At 45.9% G+C, this 24813-nt stretch overlaps 1 protein-coding gene across 7 annotated transcripts in view; it reads right to left on the reverse strand.

The window, feature by feature from the left end:
• TNRC6A (trinucleotide repeat containing adaptor 6A) overlaps positions 1-24813 on the reverse strand; it is a 331359-nt gene that overhangs the window by 204160 nt on the left and 102386 nt on the right. For 4 of the 7 annotated variants that reach the window (XM_033914459.1, XM_033914460.1, XM_033914456.1 and 1 more), the window contains exon 6: positions 11072-11119. The exons of 2 other annotated variants lie outside the window; for them this stretch is intronic. In XM_033914459.1, coding sequence (XP_033770350.1) covers positions 11072-11119 — 48 coding nt within the window. Of the gene's footprint in view, positions 1-3450; positions 3558-11071; positions 11120-24813 lie in introns of all 7 variants that reach the window. One more of the 7 variants, XM_033914461.1, reaches the window with a different exon arrangement.

The following is a 24813-nucleotide window of genomic DNA, read 5'->3' on the forward strand; positions in this document are numbered from 1 at the left end:
GGATCATTATACTGCCTCAGCATTGTCTATGTTTTTGGGGCTGAGATATTACAGAAAATATCAGCTTCAGCTGATTGGGGAGATCCTACCTCATTTTCATTTATACTGATATAAGAGTATTTTCTTTTTTTCTAGCCTGCTCTAACTGTTCTTATTACCTGATATAAGACTCTGTTCTTGGAGATTTCATAGATGCCTTAGAATTTCCCTTCCATGTTTGTGTGTTAATGTAGTACTGTATTTTACACTCCATAAGATGCACCCTAGATTTAGAGGAGGAAAACAAGAACAAAAACATTCTGAAACAAATTTTCCCTGTCAGACTCTGCACACAACCCCACAATCCTTGCCAGGCTCTGTACCCTGTCCCCCCTCTGGTGGTGTAGTGGTGGGACGGGACAGGGCAGGCCAGCCTAGTGGCAGGCAGGCAGGGCCCCCACCACGAGGCAAGCAGGAAGGGCCCCCCTGTACCTCCCATACCTTATTTTAGTTCCTCCAGCGGTCCTGCCCTTCCCTCCGGCTGACTCCCAAACAAGCTACAGCAGAGTCAGAGCGGCACAAAAGGCAGGCGCGAGCTTTTCACATACCTGCCTTGTCTGGTTGCCATCAGTTCTCGTGCCTTTTGCACTGCTCTAATGCTGCTGCAGCTTGTTCGGCCCCAGTCTACCCTTAACTTGGCCTCCAAGTCTATGCATGCAAAAAATTATTTGTAGAACCAGTGTGAATGAGAGAAAAACAAAAAAGACATGCATCAGCATTGGTGCCAATCTTTTAACTCCCGGTGCACTAGCACTATGCAACAAATCCTCAGAGTACTGGCTTCAATCAGACAAAAGAGGTCATTCCCTGGCCTCATCTACTGGCACGAGGATGTGGCGAACTCCATGTGCACCAATGAGTTGCAAGTGACGGTCGCCATAAGTATGCGCCAATAGATCAGGTGACCTCCGATGCTGGTGGCCTGTGCACCAGTAGATGTGAAAACATAGCTGCATTCGCCAGTGCAGAAAGTAAGAGCGGCTGCTTTGAATTTATGAAAGAACATGGTACTTAGACGTTTTGGCAGACCCTGGATACGTAGTTGATCTGATTGCGGAGAGGCTCCTGCTTGTCCCGTGAATCCCGCGGAGCCCGTTCTCGTGCGGCTCTCTTGTCTCCAACATGTCTTTGAGATTGCGCGTCAGAAGCCCAGCACCTTTCTTTCTCTGGCATCCCATCCTTCTTTGATGCAACTTTTTTTTTTTTTCTATTCTCCAGCGTTCTACCTTCTGATGCAATTTCCTCTTTCTGGCAAGGCGGGGCTCATCTGAGGGAAAGAGGTTGTGTGGGAGGGGGACGGAGCTAGTTCAGGAGTCAGCCGGAGGGAAGGGCGGGACCCCCAGAGGAACTAAATAAGGTAATACCGGGGGGGAGGGGTAGTGTTGGGTAGCTTCATAAGTCGCACACTTATTTCCACCCACTTTCTTGGGAGAAAAAAGTGCATCTTAAGAGAAAAAAATACGGTACTTTAGGTTTTAGGAGTGTACCCTTCAGATTAGCTGACTAGGAAATGCTTTCTTTCTATGCATATATACACATACACATTCTCCCCAAGTCTACAGTTCCTGTATGCACTTGAAAAAGGCATTTTTTTTTTCTTCAGTAACATTCCTTATTTTCTGCTTTCCTGCATGTATCACCCTTCTGGGCTAAAGCGTGTACAGCCTAGTGAGTCAGGTTTTATAGAGACACTCTCCCTAAATAGCTTTAGATTGTTAGAAAAGTTTTCTGTTTTTATCTTTCCTACTTGTATATTTATCCTTTTTTTGGAACTTGTAGTTATTCTAGTTTGTAATAAATATATTGGATTATAAGATTTTCCTACCATATATGCTTCTTTTTTTCTGTATGTATATATTTTTGTGCTTCTGAAATAAAGGGCTATTTCAGAGAGAAGAGGTAGTAGGTTATTGTCTGTATGAGTAATTTCTTTGGCATTGAGAGGGGTTGTAGTGGTTGTGGGGGTGAAGTTACCTTAGGGGTCTTGGGTGTGGCTCCTGAGAGCCCCTACATTTCCAGACAAATGCTAGGAATTATCAGAAAAGGGATGATAAGACTAAGAATGTTATAATGACTCTATCGCTTCATGGTACGACCTCACCTTGAGTTTTATATTCCATTCTGGTCACCTTATCTCAAACAAGTAATAGTGGAACTAGAAAAGGTTCAAGATGATAAAGAGGATGAAATTCCTCTTGTAGGAGGAAAGACTAAAACAGTTAGGGCTCTTCAGCTTGGAAAAGAGACGGCTGAGAAGTCTACAAAATCCTGAGTGGAGTAAAACGGGTATAGTTGGATCGATTTTTCACTCCGTCAAAAATTACAAAGACTAGGGGACCTCGATGAAGTTACAGGGAAATACTTTTAAAACCAATAGGAGGAAATCTTTTTTCCACTGGAATGCATTGCCAGAGATTGTGATAAGAGCAGTTAATGTAGCTGGTTTAACCGTTTCCTATCGTAATACATTTTACGTTACGCTGGTTCCAGTTGTAATTATTTTAGCAAAGTTTTGTATTATTCACCATTATCATTTACGGCTATTGTAAACATAATGTAAATAAGTCATAAGTCTGGAAATTCAAATATTTTGTGTTCCTGGCTCTTTATTAGTATGGGACATACGATGGCAACGATATTTTTGGAATGTCCCGTCAACCGGAACACACGATAGGAAAAGGTTAAAAAAGGTTTGGACAAAGTCCTGGAGGAAAAGTCCATAGTGTGCTATTGAGACAGACATTGGGGAAGCCACTGCTTGCCTTGGAACGGTAGCATGGAATGTTGCTACTTTTTGGGTTTTGCCAGGTAATTATGACCTGGTTTTGCTACTGTGAAGATGGGTTACTGGGCTAGATGGACCATTGCTCTGACCCAGTAAGGCACATGTGTCAAAGTCGATCCTCAAGGGCCACAATCCAGTCAGGTTTTCAGGATTTCCCCAGTGAATATGCGTGAGATCTATTAGCATACAATGAAAGCACTGCATGCAAATAGATCTCATGCATATTCATTGGGGAAACCCTGAAAACCCGACAGGATTGCAGCCCTCGAGTACCGACTTTGACACCCCTGCAGTAAGGCTATGCTTATGTTCTAGCAGGCTAAATTCAAGTCTGACAATTGGATGACCCAACCTTGATGGCTAATGTCAGACGCTCATTCCAATTACACGTTGGTTAACCTACTTTTTGGGCAACTAAATTTAGTTGGTTAGTGATTTAGTTGGAAAGTCAAAAGGAGCCATTCTGTGGCTCCATATTTCACCTCAAAAGGATCTGGTTGGATAACCCTCAACTTAGTCAGAACATTCTGAAGGGTTGTCCTAGGGTGTATTTGCATATTTAAATTAAATATTGCATTTAATCAGGAATTTGAAGAATGGATGGAAGGGAGAAATTAGGTTCTTACCTGCTAATTTTCTTTCTTTTAGACTCTTCAGACCGGTACAGTTCACTGATGGGTAATAGCTCACCATAACCAGAAGAAGGAGCCTATGAAAACCTTTTATAACCAGTCTGCCGAATTAAGAAATATTACATTACATTAGTGATTTCTATTCCACCATTACCTTGCGGTTCAAGGGGGATTACAAAATCAGGCAATTTCCAGGGGAGATAAAGAGTAGATCAGGTTTCTTCGGGGAAATAGGAAGGTGCTTGCGGTATTAAGTCGATTTCAGGAATTTTTTGAAAAGTAGAGTATTTCTTTTCTGAACGTTTTGTAGTCTGGGGTTGCTATCAGTAGATTGGCGATTTGGTTGTTTAGTTTTGCCGCTTTTGTGGCTAGGAGGCCATCATACTAATTAGAACAATAACAACACTCCAAACAGGAGTAACAACTAGCATAGAGCAATTACTGTTGGAAATTGCATAGAAAAAGCCCCTTCAGCAAATGTCCCCACAGCTCGCCAACTGAGCCATAGCCGCTGTTCTTTATTCTCCCCAATCCTAGAAAAATACTAGAACCTGCAGAAAAAAAAAATAAAAAAATAAATCACACACTTCATGCGAATCCCGCAAGAAAAACAGAGAGACAGACAGACAGACACGGTGGGGATTCTACCACTCTGGAGAGTCTAAAAGAAAGAAAATTAGCAAGTAAGAACCTAATTTCTCCTTCATTAGCGCTTCTCCAGACCAGTACAGTTCACTGATGGGACATACCAAAGCAGTACTCATCATGGGTGGGACCCCCATAGGGTCACCACCAGAACATGCTCACCGAATATCATGTCCCGACACGGCTGGACATCCACACGGTAGTATCGCACAAAGGAATGCAGAGAAGATCAAACCACGGCCTAACAGATATCCACTGGAGGCACCAGAGAAGAGTCAGCCCAAGAAGCCGCCTGACCCCGAGTGTAATGAGCCTTGAGAAAGTCCAGAACAGGCGTCTTCTGAAGAAGGTATGTGGAAGCGCTATCCCCCTTACAAGGACCCGCTAAGAGGACAAAAAGATGATCCACCTTCTGGAACTCCTGGGTCCGCTGAACATTAGAGCTTTTTCCATGATGCCTGACAAGGCGAAGAAAGTGATCTGGCAAAGATCGGGAAAACTCCAGAGCATAACCATCCCGAATCACCTCCAAGACCCACTGATCCGTCGTGATCTCAGCCAACCACTGGTAAAAATCCTGTAACCAGGTGCCCACTGGCACCAGGGGAGGCACGGGCAAGGACGCGGCGTGCAGCGGGGGAACTGGTGGAGGGATCAAGTCCCTTCCAATAGGCCCCCTGAAAGGACTGCATGCGCTGAAAGAAACGGCCATAGGGGAGATCCGGAGGCAAGAAAAGAAGCTGCACCTTGACCAGAGCGGTATCTGCAGAAATCACGCAAATTCCCCAAAGCAACGCCACCTCGCGGGGAAATTTTGTCAGCTTAGCCTTAGATGCTGCACCCGCTGACCAATCCCAGAGCCACATGCCATCCTGAGAGCCAAGTACTTGGACGACACCCGCAACAGATCATACATTGCATCTGAAAGATAAGAAGCACCGATCTCAATTTTGGCTACTTTCTTTTCCAGTAAGGAACAGTCATCAGACTCACATAAGAACATAAGAAATGCCATCTCCGGATCAGACCTTCGGTCCATCAAGTCTGGCGATCCGCACACGCGGAGGCCCTGCCAGGTGTACACCTGTCGTAATTTATAGTCCACCATATCCTTACATGCCTCTCTTAAGGAGATATGCATCTAGCCTCTCTTAAGGAGATATGCATCTAGTTTGCTCTTGAAGCCTAGGACGGTCGATTCCGCAATAATCTCATCTGGGAGGGCATTCCAGGTGTCAACCACTCTCTGAGTGAAGCAGAACTTCCTGACATTAGTCCTGAACCTGTCCCCCCTTAGCTTCATTTCATGTCCTCTAGTCCGTGTCAAATTGGACAATGTAAATAATCTTCTCTGCTCTATTTTGTCGATTCCTTTCAGTATTTTGAAGGTCTCGATCATATCCCCACGCAGTCTCCTTTTCTCAAGGGAGAACAATCCTAGTGTTATAAGTCTGTCCTCGTATTCCAGTTTCTCCATACCCTTCACCAGTTTTGTTGCTCATCTCTGCACCCTCTCCAGCAGTTTTATATCCTTCTTTAGGTAGGGAGACCAATGTTGGACGCAGTATTCCAAGTGTGGTCTGACCATTGCCCTATAAAGCGGCATTATAACTTTCTCCGATCTACTCGAGATTCCTTTCTTTATCATGCCCAACATTCTATTTGCCTTCTTTGCCGCTGCCGCGCATTGTGCCGACGGCTTCAGGGTCCTATCTATCAGTACACCCAGGTCCTTTTCTTGTTCACTCTTCCCCAGAGTTGCACCTGACATTGTATACTCGTATTCCTTATTCTTATTGCCTAAATGCATTACCTTGCATTTCTCCACATTGAACTTCATCTGCCATTTCTCCGCCCATGTTTCTAACCGACACAAGTCGCTCTGGAGTTTCTCTCTATCCTCCTGCGATCTGATCGCCCGGCATAGTTTTGTATCGTCTGCAAACTTGATGATCTCAGTGGATGTTCTTTCCTCCAGGTCATTGATATAAATATTAAAAAGGATCGGCCCAAGTACCGAGCCCTGGGGTACACCACTAGTCACTTTCTCCCAGTCGGAGAACTTCCCATTTATGCCCACTCTCTGCTTTCGGTTTTCCAGCCATTTGCCTATCCATCTTTGTATATCCCCCTCTATGCCATGGCTTTGTAGTTTCCTGAGAAGTCTTTCGTGTGGAACTTTGTCGAACGCTTTCTGGAAGTCCAAGTATATTATGTCCACCGGCTTCCCACTATCAATTTGCTCGTTCACGGTCTCAAAAAATTGGAGTAAATTCGTCAAACATGATTTCCCTTTCCTGAATCCGTGTTGACTGGGTTTCATCAAGTCGTGTGCGTCCAAGTGCCGGACCATGCTATCCTTGATCAGTGCTTCAACCATCTTGCCGGGGACAGACGTAAGACTCACAGGTCTATAGTTGCCTGGTTCCCCTCTCGATCCTTTTTTGAAAATTGGGGTGACGTTCGCTATCCTCCAGTCGTCCGGTATCTGTCCAGTTCTGATTGTCAGGTTTGCAAGTTTTTGCAATAACTCTCCGATTTCAACCTTCAATTCCTTTAAGACTCTCGGGTGAATTCCATCCGGTCCAGGGGATTTGTCACTTTTAAGTTTGTCGAACTGATAGTATATCTGGTCTAAGTCCACTTCAACTGTGGTGAGGCTGTCTTCTATTTCTCCTGCAAACACTTTCTCCGCTTCAGGTATTGTTGAGGTGTCCTCCTTCGTAAAGACGGACGCAAAGAAGGAATTTAGTTTGTCTGCAATTTGTTTATCTTCCTTGATGTACCCTTTTCTTCCCTGGTCGTCCAAGGGTCCGACTGCCTCTTTTGCAGGTTTTTTCCCTTTCACGTATCTAAAGAAGGGCTTGAAGTTTTTGGCCTCCTGGGCTATTTTTTCCTCATATTCCTGTTTTGCATCCCTCACCGCCTTGTGACATTTCTTCTGATCATCTTTATGTTTGTTCCAGGCTTCGGTTGTCTTTATGTATTTCCATTTTTTGAAAGAGTCCTTCTTTTCTTTTATGGCTTCCTTCACCTGTTTGGTAAGCCATGCCGGTTCTCTTTTGCTCTTTGATCTCTGATCTTTGGAAATCCTCGGAATGTAGAGATCTTGTGCTTCTGTGATAGTATTTTTCAGTAGGGACCATGCCTGATCTACCGTTTCAAGTTTGTCCACCTTCTTTTCGAGTCGTTTTTCTACCATGGCTCTCATGCGATCGTATTTACCCTTTTTAAAGTTCAAGGTGATGGTTAAGGTTTTGGCATGTTTCCCTTTCCCGATGTCAAGTTTAAAGTTAATTACATTGTGATCACTCGTTCCCAGTGGAACCATGACTTCCACTTCTGTTATCGGTCCCGTGAGGCCATTTATGACCAAGTCCAAGGTGGCGTTGCCTCTTATCGGCTCTTTTACCATTTGTTCCAGGAATCAATCCCCTAGCACCTCCAGGAACTTGGCCTCCTTGCCGCAGTTGGAGGTTGCTAGTTTCCAGTCTATCCCTGGGAAATTGAAGTCTCCCAATATAATTATATTGCCTGTCTTGCATTCTTGTTTGATTTCCTCCATCATTTCTGAGTCAGTTTCCTCCGCCTGTCCTGGGGGACGATAGTAAAGGCCAATTTTCGTATCTGCGCCATATTGACCAGGAATCTTGATGCAGAGTGACTCAAGCTTCTCTTTCATTTCTGTTGTAACCATTTCAACAGAATCTATTCCCTCCTTAACATATAGAGCAATACCTCCACCTTTCTGCCCTACTCGATCTCTTCTATACAGCTTGTATCCCTGTAGTACTGTGTCCCATTTGTTTTCTTCATTCCACCATGTTTCTGTTATGCCAATGATATCCAATATGTCATGTCTTGCTATTGTCTCTAGTTCCCCCATTTTGTTACCTAGACTTCTAGCATTCGTATACATACATCTAAGTTCCCTTCGTGTTACCTTTTTGGACCTTCTACTCTTGGCCGTCCCTGTAGTTTCAATTACGGTATCCTTTACTGCTCCTGTGTTATCACCCTTGTTTGCTGTGTGGTCGTCCCCTCCTGTGTCTGAATTGTCCCTTCCTGCTTTTTCTCCCTTATTTGCCGTGAGGTCGTCTTCTCTTGTGTAGGAGTAGTTTTCCTTGGCTTCTTCGTCGGGGCATCCTGCTATCCGTGCCATCGACCGGTGGTCGACTGTCGGCTTTCCCCTATCTTTCAGTTTAAAGCCTTCTCGATTGCCTTCTTCATGTTGCCTGCCAAAACTCTTGCTCCTTCTTTGTTGAGGTGTAGTCCGTCCCCTCACGGTCAAGGACACGCTGGCCCACTGAAAACAAGCTCGAGCCACTAGACCGCCACACATCGCCGTCTGGACCACTAGGGCAGTGACATCAAAATTTGCTTAAGAAGAGACTCTAGCCTATGCTCCTCAGAGTCCTTCAAAGTTGAGCCACTCTCAGGCGGCAACATATGCCATTTTGCGATGGCCGAAACCACCGCGTTCACAATCGGCGACTTCAAGGTATCCCTATCTCCCTTCGGAATGGAATACAAGTGAGCCACAGAGTGCGCAAAACGAAAGGGCAACTCTGGCGCCTTCCACTGCACAGGCATAGGAAAAGAGCGGGAGGCTGAGTGGATATTTCGAAGGAGGGGGGGTCCACGACACCCGGTGACTCCTTCGCGTCTTCACCGAAGAAACCTGCAGAATAAGATCCTGGAGCTCTTCCCACTGAAAGATGCACACCACCGATGCATCCTTGCTAGGTGGCGGAACTGAAAAACCTCCACCAGTGGCATCCGTTCCACCGAGAGGATCCTAGAGGTCCACCAAGGGATCCAGATCCTCATCAAGCAAAAACTGCTCCTCCTACAAAAAATCATTGTCCCAAGAGACCCTCGGCTGGACGAAAGAGGAGACGACAGCGATGAAACCAGTGCTGAGGGGAGCTGAACCGGAGTGGATGCGGAGTGGACGCAGAGGGAACCCAACCCTTCCCCTTCCCCTCCCCCCGAAGTAGAAGTAGGACTCCCGGCCGCTTGAAGATAAGCCTTGCACAAGACTAAAACAAAGTCAAGGGAAAAAACCCCTGGCAGCTCAATGGGACTTGCTGCCAAAGCAGTAGACCCAGCAGAAACCTGCCCATCTCTCCAATACAGGGGGAAGGTCATCTGAGGCCGCCGACAAAATGGAGGCACTTCCCACCCAAATCAGAGCAAAGCCCGCTGAGAAAAACGCTCCCGAGGCTTGTAGCAACTGAGAAGTCTGAACCACCCCAGTCGCTAAAGCAGGCAAGCCAGCAGCAGCTGTAAGGGAATCTCCAGCATTATCAGTGGAAAGGGAAACCTAATTTCCCTGACCGTCGGTGGTTGGGGGAATCCCTGTGTGTGCGATGAGGGAAGACAAGGCTTCCCCGCTGTCAGCTGCCAGTGTGTGAGGCACTCATGAAGGGGATCCCTGGACGCCAGCACCCAAAGCCAACGAGGATTCCCCCTTTGGTGCAGCTAGCACACTTTGAGCACAGGCTGGCCACATCGACCTCATGTCTGTAGCACATATGAGCACTTTTTCCTTTTAAAGTGCTGGTTAACAACAAAAAAATACAGTCAATTGAAGGCTCCCTTCAGACCGGCACTGCCTCAGGAATTTCCCCCCCCCCCCCCCCCCGTCAGAACAGACTCCACTGGCTCTCTAAGCCATGTGCCTTGCCAGTATCTGTGGCAAGGCTTACAGCTGAGGCACCTCTAGAAAAATTTTGGGGAGGAGGAGGAAATGGGGGGAGGGACTCAACTCGTGACCTGTCGAGTATGACACCCCCGAGGTTAGACAAACCTCCAAAAGGGTCCCCCCCAAGCTCAGTCCGGCACCAGATGGGGACAAGAAGGCCAGTATACAACTTCCAACAGGCCTACACTAACCAAGGGAAGACTGGCAACAGCTTACTACACCCGCTGAGACTGAGAACAGGTTATATTAGGGGAAAGCACAGCTACTTGTATTACAGCTAAAAGGTTTTGTCTCAGTCTCCACCTGCTGGTCATGGTGAGCTATTACCCATCAGTGAACTGTACTGGTCTGGAGAGGTGCTGAAGAATAATATTTTTATCCACTATTTGATATGCTTTTCCCCAGAATTTTCATTGTATTTGAAGTTTACGTACCACTGGATCTTTTCTGTAATCTACAATTACTATGCTTTTTGGATTACAGGTAGTCCCCAGGTTAAGAATTTTCAACTTACATTGAACTCGTAGTTATGAACCGGGGTCCTGCTTCTCCCTTCCATGTCCCAACATGCCCCTCTTCGTCCTTCCCTCCCTCTATTACTACTACTATTTATCACTTCTATAGCGCTGTACAATCCCTCTATTCTGTCTCTCAAATTCGTGCCTACCTCCCAAGGGTGTTTACCTGTTCTGGCCAGCTCTCTCATCCCAGCTGCACTTCTCTTCACAAAGTCACATTAAGCTAATATGTGCAATATATATATTTTGGACTACTTGTGGACTATTTTGGATGACTTGTCTTACAGTACTTGTATGTATAATATAAATTCAGGAAGAATCCTTGCAAGTCATCAAGTAGGAATGTGTTGTGCACATCGATAGTTACCACGTAGCCCAAAATGATTAACTAGAACTTCTTGAGCAGGGCGTAGCACCCTACAACTACGAATAAGCATACTGAATAGCCCAACTGTTAAATTCCACACCTTAGGAGTTATTCTGTGCAATCACAAGGGGTGCACAATTAAATTTAAGATTGCCGATTGTTAATTACAGAACACAACCAGCCATTTGCTTGTAAGTCAATCTATTTGTGGTAGATCAGTTCTAAGTAAAATAGTGCAACCATGATATTCTTCCAAAGTACATGTGACAAGAAACACACTGCTACGGAAGCACATGATAAAGTAGCATGCTGCAGCCTAATGTAAAGCAATATATTTCACTGTAAGATATTATAATGTCTATATTAGAGAGCAATCACCTGACTGATTAGGGGAGTGGCCAACCAAATCATGGATGGGAGGCATACCTACAAAAAAAAAAAAGAAGAACAAAAAGTTAAGGATTTCTTCTTTTGAGAAACTAGCTCACAAAGCAATCTATCCTGAGGAGCTGATTTATTAAAAATGCATTTCAGAACAGAAAAGGTGCTTCCCAGGCTTTGCCAATCAAATGTTACGGAAACAAACACATGAAACTGCTTATAACTAGGGCTGCACAATTAACATGATTAATTAGTGTTAAACAAATGTACCTGTGATTAATTAAAATGGCCTCTCTTATTTGTTCTCAGCAGCATTCCTCAGTCGTAGCAATAAGGTACACATTCTGCTTTCAAGTCTGACGTGAGCAAACCAAGAACAAGTCGGTATGAGTTTGAAAGAGTAGCTCTGTTGCTGCTGCTACTCCTTCACACTTTTGCACACTCAGCTATAGCCTGATCACTGCCAATACTACACCCCCCCCCTCAAAAAAAATCACTGGCCCGAGCACTGTGTTCTTCTGTAGCCTTCCTTCAACCCCCCCTCCGCCCCCATTTAGCCTCTCATGTCTCCAACGCAGCCACAGAGCAGAGTGAAGCAGCTTAATGGTTAGTGCAGTCAGCCGAGATTGTGGGGAACTGAGTTCAATTCCCACTACAGCTCCTCGTAACCCTGGGCAAATCATTTAACCCTCCTTTGCCCCAACACCTAAAATTGTAAGTCCACTAGGGACGGGGTGGGCTGCCAAGATGAATTTTATAGCAAACCCAACCAAGATTTATCTTGTCAACCCATCTGTTTTGATGAGGTCTTTTTCCTCCATTTAAACAAATAAACAATTGTTTGTATGTGATTAAAACAAGACACCAAGCTCGTCCAGGCTCATGTGGATCTACTTTGCATTGGTATAAAAACTAGAACTAGCCATGAACCTGGAAGTGCTTGCAGTCAAGTCCTGGAGTTCCACAGATGGGACATACAAGAGAGGCTGCACAGGTGGCATTGTGTGTGAAAGGAAATATAGAAATGTGATGCCTGATATAAGCCAAATGGCTCACCCAGTCTGCCCATCTGCAGCACCACTATTTTGCCCTCTCCCAGACATTCTTGAATTAAGACAGTCTTTGTCTCCACCAACTCTTCCAGGAGACTATTCCGCGCATCTACCACCCTTTCTGTAAAAAAGGATTTCCTTAGATTACTCCTGAGCCTATCACCTCTCATTCCAGGCCTTCCTTTCAAATGAAAAAGATTTACCGGTACCTCATGCACATTTATGCCATGTAGCTATTTAAACATCTCTATCATACTCAGTAACTTCACTGGAAATGTCCAGTCAGCTCTTTTGTAATCCACCTTGAACTGCAAGGTATAGGCGGAATAGAAATCCCTAATGTAATGTAATATCTTACATCTATACTGCCCTTCCTCCAAAGAATACATACTCAGATCTTCAAGTCTGTCCTCATACGTCTTATGATGTAGACCAGTGGTCTCAAACTCACGGCCCGCCAGGTAATATTTTGAGGCCCTCGGTATGTTTATCGTAATCACAAAAGTAAAATAAAACAGTTTCTTGATCATATGTCTCTTTAGCTATAAATAACAATATTATTATTAAGACTTAGCCAAAAGAAAAGATTTATAAACTATAAAGAGGAGTTTTACCTCATACAAAATTGCCATTTCTTTAAAGCACAGTTACTTACCGTAACAGGTGTTATCCAGGGACAGCAGGCAGATATTCTTGACTGATGGGTGATGGCACCGACGGAGCCCCGGTACGGACAATTTTAGAGTGATCTCACTCTAAGAACTTTAGAAAGTTCTAGCTCGGCCGCACCGCGCACGCGCGAGTGCCTTCCCGCCCGACAGAGGCGCGCGGGTCCCTCAGTTAGTATAAGCCAGCTAAGAAGCCAACCCGGGGAGGTGGGTGGGACGCAAGAATATCTGCCTGCTGTCCCTGGATAACACCTGTTACGGTAAGTAACTGTGCTTTATCCCAGGACAAGCAGGCAGCATATTCTTGACTGATGGGTGACCTCTAAGCTAACAAAAAAAGAGGGATGGAGGGAAGGTTGGCCATTAGGAAAACAAATTTTGTAAAACAGATTGGCCGAAGTGACCATCCCTTCTGGAGAATGCATCCAGACAATAATGAGATGTAAAAGTGTGAACTGAGGACCAAGTAGCAGCTTTGCAGATTTCCTCAATAGGAGTGGAACGGAGGAAAGCTACAGATGCTGCCATTGCTCTGACTTTATGGGCTGTGACAGAACCTTCCAGTGTCAGTCCGGTCTGAGCATAACAGAATGAAATGCACGCTGCTAGCCAATTAGACAACGTGCGTTTAGAAACGGGGCGTCCCAAATTATTCGGATCAAAGGACAGAAAAAGTTGGGGAACTGATCTGTGGGGTTTCGTACGCTCCAGATAGTAAGCAAGAGCCCTTTTACAATCCAAAGTATGCAGAGCTTGTTCCCCAGAATGAGAATGAGGTTTTGGAAAGAAAACAGGTAGAACAATGGATTGGTTGAGATGAAATTCAGAAACAACCTTGGGGAGAAACTTTGGATGTGTACGCAGAACCACCTTGTCATGGTGAAAAACCGTAAAAGGTGGATCTGCAACCAGTGCATGAAGCTCACTGACTCTCCTGGCAGAGGTAAGAGCAATAAGGAAAAGTACCTTCCAAGTGAGAAACTTGAAAGGAGAGGTAGCTAAAGGTTCAAATGGAGGTTTCATTAAAGCGGAAAGAACCACATTGAGATCCCAGATAACCGGAGGGGCTTTAAGAGGTGGTTTCACATTGAAAAGCCCACGCATGAACCTGGACACCAGGGGATGAGCTGAAAGAAGTTTTCCATGGACTGGCTCATGAAAAGCTGCAATGGCACTGAGGTGGACTCTGATGGAAGAGGACTTAAGGCCAGAGTCAGACAAAGAAAGTAAATAATCCAACAACGTCTCCACTGCCAGGGAAGTGGGATCAAGATGATGAAGAAGACACCAGGAAGAAAATCTCGTCCACTTTTGATGGTAACATTGCAGAGTGGCTGGTTTCCTGGAGGCATCCAGAATGGAACGAACGGGCTGAGACAAAAGAGTATCAGTCGAAGTCAGCCCGAGAGATACCAAGCTGTCAGGTGTAGAGACTGGAGGTTGGGATGTAGAAGGGTTCCCTGCTGTTGCGTAAGCAGAGATGGAAACAGAGGAAGAAGAAAAGGTTCCCTGGAACTGAGTTGAAGTAGAAGGGAGAACCAATGTTGCCTGGGCCACCTCGGAGCAATCAGAATCATGGTGGCTCGTTCCCTCTTGAGCTTGAACAAGGTTCTCAACATGAGAGGCAGAGGAGGGAAGGCGTACAGGAACAGATTCGACCAGTCGAGGAGAAAAGCATCTGCTGCTAGACGGTGCGGAGAGTAAAGTCTGGAGCAGAATAGGGGCAGCTGATGATTGTGAGGAGCTGCAAAGAGGTCCATCTGAGGAGTGCCCCATTGAGTGAAGATAGACTGCAGAGTTACAGGATCGAGTGTCCACTCGTGAGGTTGGAGAATTCTGCTGAGTTTGTCCGCTAAAGAATTCTGTGCTCCCTGAATGTATATAGCTTTCAGGAAGAGATGGTGATCTATGGCCCAAGTCCAGATCTTCTGGGCTTCCTGGCATAAAAGGCGAGAGCCTGTCCCACCCTGTTTGTTGATGTAGTACATCGCAACCTGATTGTCTGTGCACAACAGAAGGACCTGAGGAAAGAGAAGATGTTGGAAGGCCTTGAGGGCGTAAAACATCGCTCTGAGTTCCAGGAAATTGATTTGATGCTTCTTTTCCTGGGCTGTCCAAAGACCTTGAGTCTGGAACTCGTTCAAGTGAGCTCCCCATGCATACAGAGAGGCGTCGGTGGTGATGACTAGTTGATGAGGAGGCTGATGGAACAGAAGACCTCTGGATAGATTTGAGGATACCAACCACCATTGAAGAGACTGACGAAGAGATGATGTCACAGATATGTGTCGTGAGCAAGGATCCGACGCTTGGGACCACTGAGTAGCAAGGGTCCATTGAGGAGTGCGCAGGTGAAGACGTGCGTGAGGTGTGACATGAACTGTGGATGCCATGTGCCCCAAGAGTACCATCATTTGTCTGGCTGAGATGGAAGGTAGGGAAAGCACCTGCTGACATAGAGACTGAAGGGTCTGAAGACGATTGGATGGTAGGAAAGCTCTCATTAGGAGTGTATCTAGGATCGCTCCAATGAATTGAAGTCTCTGAGTGGGGATGATATGAGATTTGGGTAGATTGATCTCGAACCCCAGAAGTTGTAGAAACTGGATGGTTTGGTTGGTGGCCAGGAGAACTGCTTGAGCGGATGTGGCTTTGATCAACCAGTCGTCCAGGTAAGGAAATACATGAAGGTGGTGAGAGTGTAGAAATGCCGCTACCACAATGAGACATTTGGTGAATACCCTTGGAGATGAGGCTAGACCGAAGGGCAGTACCTTGTATTGGTAATGACAATAATTGATCATGAATCGGAGATATGGTCTTGAGGTTACATTGATCGGTATGTGAGTGTAAGCCTCTTTGAGATCGAGGGAGCATAGCCAGTCGTTTTGATTTAGAAGGGGATAAAGGATGGCTAAAGAAAGCATCTTGAATTTTTCTTTTACCAGATGTTTGTTGAGATCGCGAAGATCTAGGATGGGTCTGAGATCTCCTGTTTTTTTGGGAACTAGAAAATAACGGGAGTAGAATCCCTGCCCCTTTTGATCTAGAGGAACTTCTTCTATAGCGTTCAGAAGGAGGAGGGATTGGGCCTCCTGAATAAGGAGGGCCGATTGAGGACTGTTCAAAGCAGACTCTTTTGGCAGGCTTTGAGGTGGAAGAGTCTGAAAGTTGAGAGAGTAGCCGTGGCGGATGATGTTGAGGACCCATTGGTCCGACGTGATTACTTCCCACCGGCTGAGGAACAGAGAAAGTCGACCTCCTATAGGCTGAGGCAGGAGAGCAGGAATAGGGATACTGGCTATACTGTGGAGAATGAAGTCAAAAGGGCTGTGACTTCTGCTGAGGAGGTTGTTTCACAGATTGTTGCTGCTGCTGCTGTCTGGGAGGCTGACGTTGTTGTTGCCTCTGACGCCTGGGTTGCTGAGCAGTGGTAGTTAATGGACGAGCTGTGAAGCGGCGTTGATAGGCCGACTGCTGTCTATATGGTTTTGGCGGAGGAGGCTTCTTTTTATTTTTAAGCAGGGTATCCCAGCGCGTCTCATGAGCAGAGAGCTTTTGTGTGGTTGAGTCCATGGAATCCCCAAAGAGCTCATCCCCTAGGCACGGGGCGTTGGCTAACCGATCTTGATGGTTAACATCAAGCTCGGATACCCGAAGCCAGGCCAAACGGCGCATAGCCACCGACATTGCTGTCGCTCTGGATGTAAGTTCAAAGGTGTCATATATGGATCTAACCATAAACTTACGTAATTGGAAAAGAGACGACAAGCAGGTGTGAAAAGAGTGATGCTTTCGTGAAGGAAGATATTTTTCGAAAGAAGCCATGGTGGTAAGGAGATGCTTTAAATAAAAAGAAAAATGAAAAGCATAATTACTAGCCCTATTTGCTAACATAGCATTTTGGTAGAGCCTCTTACCAAATTTATCCATGGCCCTTCCTTCTCTGCCAGGAGGGACAGATGCATATACACTGGTTCCTGAAGTCTTTTTAAGGGTGGATTCGACAAATAATGATTCGTGTGGAAGTTGAGGTTTGTCGAACCCAGGAATGGGAATTACTTTATATAGAGAATCCAGTTTACGTGGGGCCCCTGGGACAGTTAAAGGAGTCTCTAAATTCTTATAGAAAGTTTCCCTCAAGATGTCATGAAGGGGAAGTTTCAAAAATTCCTTTGGAGGCTGATCAAAATCAAGGGCATCCAAAAAAGCTTTAGACTTTTTGGATTCAGCCTCCAAAGGAATGGACAAGGATTCACACATCTCTTTCAAAAAACAGGAGAAAGAGGAAGTGACCTGTTTGGAGGATGGGTCAGGGACAGCCGAATCCTCCTCCTCTGAGGAACATTCGCCTTCAGAAAGAAAGGGTTCCTCTGAGTCTCCCCACAGATCAGGGTCTCTGACATGGGAAGAATGGTCCCGAGACTCAGGTGTTTGTATGTGTCGGGTTTTGCGCACCGACTTACCCGACCTCATCGATACCGAGTCAGGAGATGTTATCGGTCGCACCGGTGCCGAAGTCTGTACCGATTGATGGTGAGCTCTCGGCTCCGGTGCAAGGACTGGCATCGATACCGATGAGGTTAGGTGAAGCGGTACCGAAACAGTGGAAGCGGGTAACACGGGTTCCACAATCGGTATCGATACGGGTTGTTCCACAACCGGTACCGATAGCTCGGTGCGGGCCGGCACCGGAAGGTTCGGTGTCATGATAGCAGGAAGGAGCCGTTCTAATTGCTCCTTAAGCTGCACCTGAAGGATGGCCGTAATGCGGTCATCGAGGGATGGCACCGGTACCGCTTTTTTCTTCTGCAGTACCTGCGGTGCCGCTCGACGCCCCGGAGATGAGGAGCCCGATGTCGAGGGACTCACCTCTATAGGGGCGGAGCGCTTCCGCTGGCGTCTTACAGGCGGCAGGATTGGACTCACTGCACTCGAGGCCGGAAGACGTTCCAGCGGGGAAGGCTTCTTAGCCGGCTTACCTGACTGTTGAGACGCCGGCGTGGAATCACGCGGCGTCGAAGACGAGGGTGCCGACTGAATCGGTGCCGAAGCCGGAGTCGAAGGAACGGGGTCGGACATCTCGGCACCGAACAATAATCGCTGCTGTATTTGGCGATTTTTTAATGTCCGTTTTTTTAGAGTAGCACAGCGGGTGCAAGTAGAGGCCTGATGCTCAGGACCCAAACACTGTAAACACCAGTTGTGTGGGTCCGTGAGAGATATAGGCCTAGCACACCGCTGGCACTTTTTAAAACCCGGTTGAGGGGGCATGAAAGGAAAAACGGCTTCCGCCAAATCGAAGGCCGAGGCTTCGATGGTGGCAGAAGGCCCCGCCGGGGAAAATCAAATTAAGAAAAGAAAAATTATTATTATTTTTTTTTTTTTTAAAGAAAAAAAGAAACGAAATAAGGCCAATTAGCCAAAAAGTTTACGCGAGCGGGAAGGCAATAGAAAAAAAGTTTCAACAGCCGTTGAAAAAAACGCGTCTTCTTAGCTCCGCGGAAACTAAGAAACTGAGGGACCGCGCGCCTCTGTCGGGCGGGAAGGCACTCGCGCGTGCGCGGTGCGGCCGAGCTAGAACTTTCTAAAGTTCTTAGAGTGAGATCACTCTAAAATTGTCCGTACCGGGGCTCCGTCGGTGCCGTCACCCATCAGTCAAGAATATGCTGCCTGCTTGTCCTGGGATAATAAGACATTAACTATTTTTTCTGAGACCCTCTAAGTACCTACAAATCCAAAATGTAGCCCTGCAAAGGATTGGAGTTTGAGACCACTGATATAGACCACTGACCATTTTAGTAGTAGAGAATGACAGGGGGACATCCATCTCAATATCCTTGTCCTGTTCCTGTCCCGTTCCTGTAAGCTCTGCTTTAACCGCACAAGCCTCAAACACTTATGATTTTAAAGTGTTCGAGGCTTATGCAGATGAAGACAGAGCTCGTGGGGACAGGACTGGGATCGAGAGATCCCGTGAGGACAAGGAAAATTTGTTCCTGTGTCATTCTTTATTTAGTAGCTTTCCTCTGGACCAACTCCATCCACAATATTCTAATCTAATCTTCAGTTTATATACTGGGTCATCTCCCGAAGTAGCTCGACTCGGTTCACAATTGATTAAATTAGAATAACATAAGAATAAGCCTATAAGAGAAAGCCTATGAATTGAATAATTATTAATACATCATTTAAAAACAGCACAGGAATTAAAATTAAAAAAATAAAATTAATTAAAAACTAGAAAGATTAGGGTATAGTGTTGCTACAGCACTTCAGTAGGTAAGCTTGTCAGATATAGTGTAAACAACCAAGTTTTTAGATCTTTTCAGAATTGTGGAAGCTGTCCTATCAGTCTGGTGGAGTCAAGAAGCCTATTCCAAATTTCAACCAGTTTGAATGCCATAGATTTGTTAAGCTTCCCAGCACATTTAAGTCCTCTAGAGGAAGGAAATGATAGTTTATATATTGTGGAATTTAAAGATAGCACATGCACACTTGAACTGTATCCTATAATGAACTGGTAACCAGTGAAGTTTTCTCAGTAATGGGGATACATGACCATATTTCCTCTTTCCCAAAGATAAGTTTAGCCGCTATGTTTTGCAACAACTGCAGCCGGTCTAAACTATCCTGTTTAATACCCAAGTAGACCAAATTACAATAGTCCAACTGAGCAAGGACGTGGACTGTACCAATAATAAATGAGGTCTCACCAGAATCTTATACAGGGGCATCAATACCTGCACTTTCCTACTAGCTATTCCTCTCCCTGTGCACCCTAGCATCCTTCTAGCTTTCATTGTCACTTTTTCAACCTGTTTGGCTACTTTAAGATCATCAAATACTATCACACCCAACTTAACTCCTGCTTCTCTTTCAAGCATAAAAAATTCTTCACCCCCTAAACTGTACCGTTCCTTTGGGTTTTTGCAGCCCAAATGTATGACCTTGCATTTCTTAGCATTAAATCTTAGCTGCCAAATTTCAGACCATTCTTCGGGCTTTGCTAGGTCTTTCTTCATGTTATTCACACCATCCTCTATTGCAGACTTTGGTATCTTTTGCAAAGAAGCAAATCTTACCAGTCAGTACAACAATATCGCTTACAAAAATGTTTAAAAAATCCCGAACCTTGAGGCACACCATTGGTAACATCCCTTTCCTCAAAGCAATCTCCATTGACCTCTACCCTCTGTTGCCTTCCACTCAACCAGTTCCTGACCCAGTCCATCACTTTGGGGCCAATACCGAGGGTGCTCAATTTATTTATTAGACGCCTATGTAGAACAGTAGACTCTCTGTTAAACGGAACTCAAGAAACCAAAACTCTCAAGCAACCAGCACAAAAAACCCAAAAAGGAATACTGAAAAAAAAAAAGAAAAAAGAAAATCAATTTCTGGTGGAATTTTAAGTGTAAACTTGTTACGCAATACGCTTTGCCTACCAAATGTCCAGTAGTTTGTCTGGACCAGTTTATGGTATGGCATAGTAGAAACATAGAAAGATGACGGCAGATAAGGGCTATATAGCCCATCAAGTCTGCCCACACTATTTACCCACCCTCTTAAGTCTTCTGACCCCTTAAGTATAATTGTAATTATACTGTCACTCTACTGACCCGCTCATTCAAGTCCTAGTGACCCTATCCCTTGGCATGACCTCATAGGGATCCCACATGGGTATCCCATTTGTTCTTGAAGTCTGGGATGCTGCGTGCCTCGACCACCTGCACTGGAAGCTTGTTCCAATGCTCGATCACTCTCTCCGTGAAGAAGTACTTCCTGGCGTCTCCACGAAACTTCCCTCCCCTGAGTTTGAGCGGATGTCCTCTTGTGGTCGAGGGTCCCCTGAGAAGAAAGATATCATGCAAGGTCATGCATATAGGGAAAAAGAACCCGTTGTTCAACTACAAATTGGGGGGGTATTGTTGGGAGACAGCAGGCTTGAGAGAGACTTGAGTGTGCTGGTGGATGCATCACTGAAGCCATCTGCACAGTGCGCAGCAGCCTCGAAAAAAGCCAACAGGATGCTTGGCATCATAAAGAAGGGCATAACAACCAGAACACGGGAAGTCATCATGCCATTGTATCGAGCGATGGTGCGTCCACATCTGGAATACTGCGTTCAGTATTGGTCGCCGCACCTCAAGAAAGACATGGCGGTACTTGAGAGAGTCCAAAGGAGAGCAACGAAAATGGTAAAAGGGCTAGAACACTGCCCATACGCCGAGAGGTTGGATAGGCTGGGGCTCTTCTCTCTGGAAAAAAGGAGGCTCAGGGGAGATATGATAGAGACCTTCAAGATCATGAGGGGCATAGAGAGGGTGGATAGGGACAGATTCTTCAGACTGAAGGGGACAGCAAATACGAGGGGGCATTCGGAGAAACTGAGGGGAGATAGGTTCAAAACAAACGCAAGGAAGTTTTTTTTCACCCAAAGGGTCGTGGACACTTGGAATGCGCTACCGGAGGAAGTAATCAGGCAGAGTACGGTACAGGGATTCAAACAGGGATTGGACGGATTCCTGAAGGATAAAGGGATCATGGGATACTGAGGGAGGAGCTGGGATGTAACACAAGTATAGAAAGCTAACCAGGTAATGAGTAGAAACCAAACCAGGTCGTGCAGGTGCAAGACCGGAGGGTTAGGACTTCGATAGGAAGACAGGACTTAAATGAGAAACCAAGGTGGCAAGGGAGCCCCTTCTGATGATACAGACAGGTCGTGACCTGTTTGGGCCGCCGCGGGAGCGGACTGCTGGGCAGGATGGACCTGTGGTCTGACCCGGCGGAGGCACTGCTTATGTTCTTATGTTCTTATCTTCCACCTCGACCCGTCCCGTGATGTACTTAAATGTCTCAATCATGTCTTCCCTCTCCCTACGCTCTTCAAGAGTGTAGAGCTGCAATTTGCTCAGTCTTTCCTCGTACGGGAGACCCTTTAGCCCCGAGACCATCCTGGTGGCCATCCACTGAACCGACTCAATTCTGAGCACATCCTTACGGTAATGTGGCCTCCAGAATTGCACACAGTATTCCAGATGAGGTCTCACCATGGCTCTGTACAATGGCATCATGACTTCAGGTTTCCTGTTGACGAAGCTTCTCTTGATACAACCTATCATCTGCCGTGCTTTAGATGAAGCCTTCTCCACTTGAGTGGCTGCTTTCATGTCAGCACTGATGATTACTCCTAAGTCTCATTCTGCCGTAGTCCTGGTTAAAGTTTCTCCATTCAGGGTGTAAGTTCTGCAAGGATTTCCGTTACCGAGATGCATGACCTTACATTTCTTGGCGTTGAAGCCCAGCTGCCATATCAAGGACCAACTTTCTAAAGTACGCAGGTCTTGCTCCATAGCATCCTGTAGATTATAGCCGTTTACTATATTGCATAGTTTGGCGTCATCAGCGAATAAGGTTACCTTGCCTTGAAGCCCTTGAGTCAGATCCCCAATAAATATGTTGAAGAGGAGTGGGCCCAGGACCGAACCCTGTGGCACTCCGCTAGTCACCTCCGACATTTTAGAGAGGGTACCGTTAACTACCACCCTCTGAAGTCTGCCATTAAGCCAATCTTTAACCCATGCAGTTAGAGTCTCTCCTAATCCCATCGATTTCATCTTGTTCAGCAGCCTGCGGTGTGGGACGCTGTCGAACGCTTTGCTGAAGTCCAGGTACACGACGTCCAAGGACTCTCCTGAGTCCAGTCTTCTTGTTACCCAGTCAAAGAAGCTGATTAGATTTGACTGGCATGACCTACCCTTGGTGAATCCATGTTGGCTGGGATCCCGGAGATTTCCCTCGTTCAGGATCGTATCTAATTTATACTTAATTAGTGTTTCCATGAGTTTACACACTATTGAGGTGAGGCTTACCGGTCTATAGTTTGCAGCCTCAGCCTTGCAACCCTTTTTATGTAGAGGAACGACGTTGGCTGTTTTCCAGTCTAACGGAACTTTCCCCGTACTTAGTGAGAGATTGAAGAGCACTGCCAATGGTTCTGCCAGAACGTCTCTCAATTCTCTAAGCACTCTTGGGTGTAAATTGTCCGGTCCCATGGCCTTGTTTACCTTTAGCCTTGCCAGTTCGTTATAAACGTCCCCAGGTGTGAACTCAAAATTCTGGTATGGGATATAGTATTAGTTAGGCCTATTTTTAATAGTAACTCTCAAGCAACCAGAAACTACATGTATCCAGCATCCATCAATCTCTATGGGTGCCGATTAACTGAGAGTCTACTGTATCTACATATATGAGCATTTAGATGAAAAAGTTTATTACTTAACCAAAGTCTTTTTTTTTTTTTTTTTTTTTAAACAAAGAGCTTCAATACCTCTAAGCTTAGATGCGACTTTAGCGAACAGTTAATAATTCCTGCACTATCCCTCCCCCCTCCTCTATATACCCACTATTAGAGGACCCCATCCTTTTCAGTTCTGAGCAATAGTCCATTTTTCTCATAAAGCATAACATATATCTCAGATCTCCCTGTACTTCCTTGGTGATTTTCCCCTACCCTGGTTCCCTGACAGACACTATTTAGGATCCTCCTGTTTATCCATGCCCATCCACTGTCTAATTATATTCCATGCCTATCCTGAAAAATACTAAATCATTTTGCACACCGCATTAACCACAGGAGACTTAAAGGTTTTCTCTATCTCCGTTCGGAATGGGTACAGTCTGGCCATGGACCACATCAAGTGGAAAGGCACTTCCAGAACTTTCCGTTGAGCATGCACTACATTCCGAATACCTTGATGCATAGGGAAAGAGCGGGATGCTGACTGGATCTCTCTAAGAATAGGATCCAGAACACGAGAGAGGTCCTTAGCTTCCCTCTTCAAAAGTGTAAAACTGAAGACACCTGAAGAATGAGCTCCTGCAACTCTTCCTGATGAAATATGCGCACAACTGATGCATCCTCGCCAACCGGCACCTCTGAAAAATCTCCATCCAACGCATCAGGCCCCCCTAACAGATCTGGAAAGTCCTCCTCAAGATCCAAATCCTTATCCAGAGAAAATGGATCAGCCAGAAAAGAATCCTCGTCCCAAGACACCTGCGGCCGCTTGGACGTGGCTGAGGGGGCTGAACAGAGGCAGCCACAGAAGGAGACTGAATGGGGTGGCCGAAGAAGGGAAACCCCCCCAAATGACTCCCAGAACCGAAGAAAGGCCCCCCAGCTGCCTGCAAATAAGCCTTACACATGGCTAACATAAAATCAGAGCTTTACAATCATGGCGGCAATTCAGAAGATACATTTTAACATCAGTTCCTGTCTCTCTAAGAAAGGAGGAAGGCAGCCTGAGGCCATGGGCAAAATGGATGCACTTCCTGCCAAAACCGAAGGAAGGGTCATCGCTAAACTGTTACCTGAAACAATACACGGCACCAAAGTCAAACAACCCCGCCGCTAGAGAAACACTGCTAGCAGCCCCAGTCGCAGTGATAAGGAAATTCCCAGCATCTCTGGCGGTCCGCAGATGAAAAAGCCCCAGTGTGGGCAGCAAGTGAGGCCCGGGTATCACCATCGCTTCCTGCCAATGAGTGGTGTGTGCGCAAAGGGGAGCCTGACACGCCAACACCTAAAGCTGGAACATTTTGTTCACGTGCTAGCCACTTCCACCGCTCAGCGCCCACATAAAACACACTTGTGCTGCTTTTCTGAAGCGCTCAAATTGGAATGCACCAAAAAACCATGCACACCACCACCGTACAAGAATGGCGGCCTCAGGATCACTTTATGCTCCTTTTATTTCTTGTGTCTTTTTATAACTTTTCACAGCTCACCAACTGTCTCAAGAGGGAAGACCCCAAAGGCACTCTAAACTGTAATCTGTGCCAAACAAGTGGTCAGACGTTCAGTTGAGGCTCCTCTAAATTCAGAAAACCCAGGGAGGTGGGGGAAATGGGGAGAGGGACGCTAACCTTCTAAGTGTGGCACTCACGAGGTTGGTAGGACCCCCTGTCCGGACAGCAAAGCTCACTAAATCAGATCCAACAGGCCCAATTT

Source organism: Geotrypetes seraphini, chromosome 11 (genome assembly GCF_902459505.1).
Source record: "Geotrypetes seraphini chromosome 11, aGeoSer1.1, whole genome shotgun sequence".
Classification (NCBI taxonomy): Eukaryota; Metazoa; Chordata; class Amphibia; order Gymnophiona; family Dermophiidae; genus Geotrypetes; species Geotrypetes seraphini.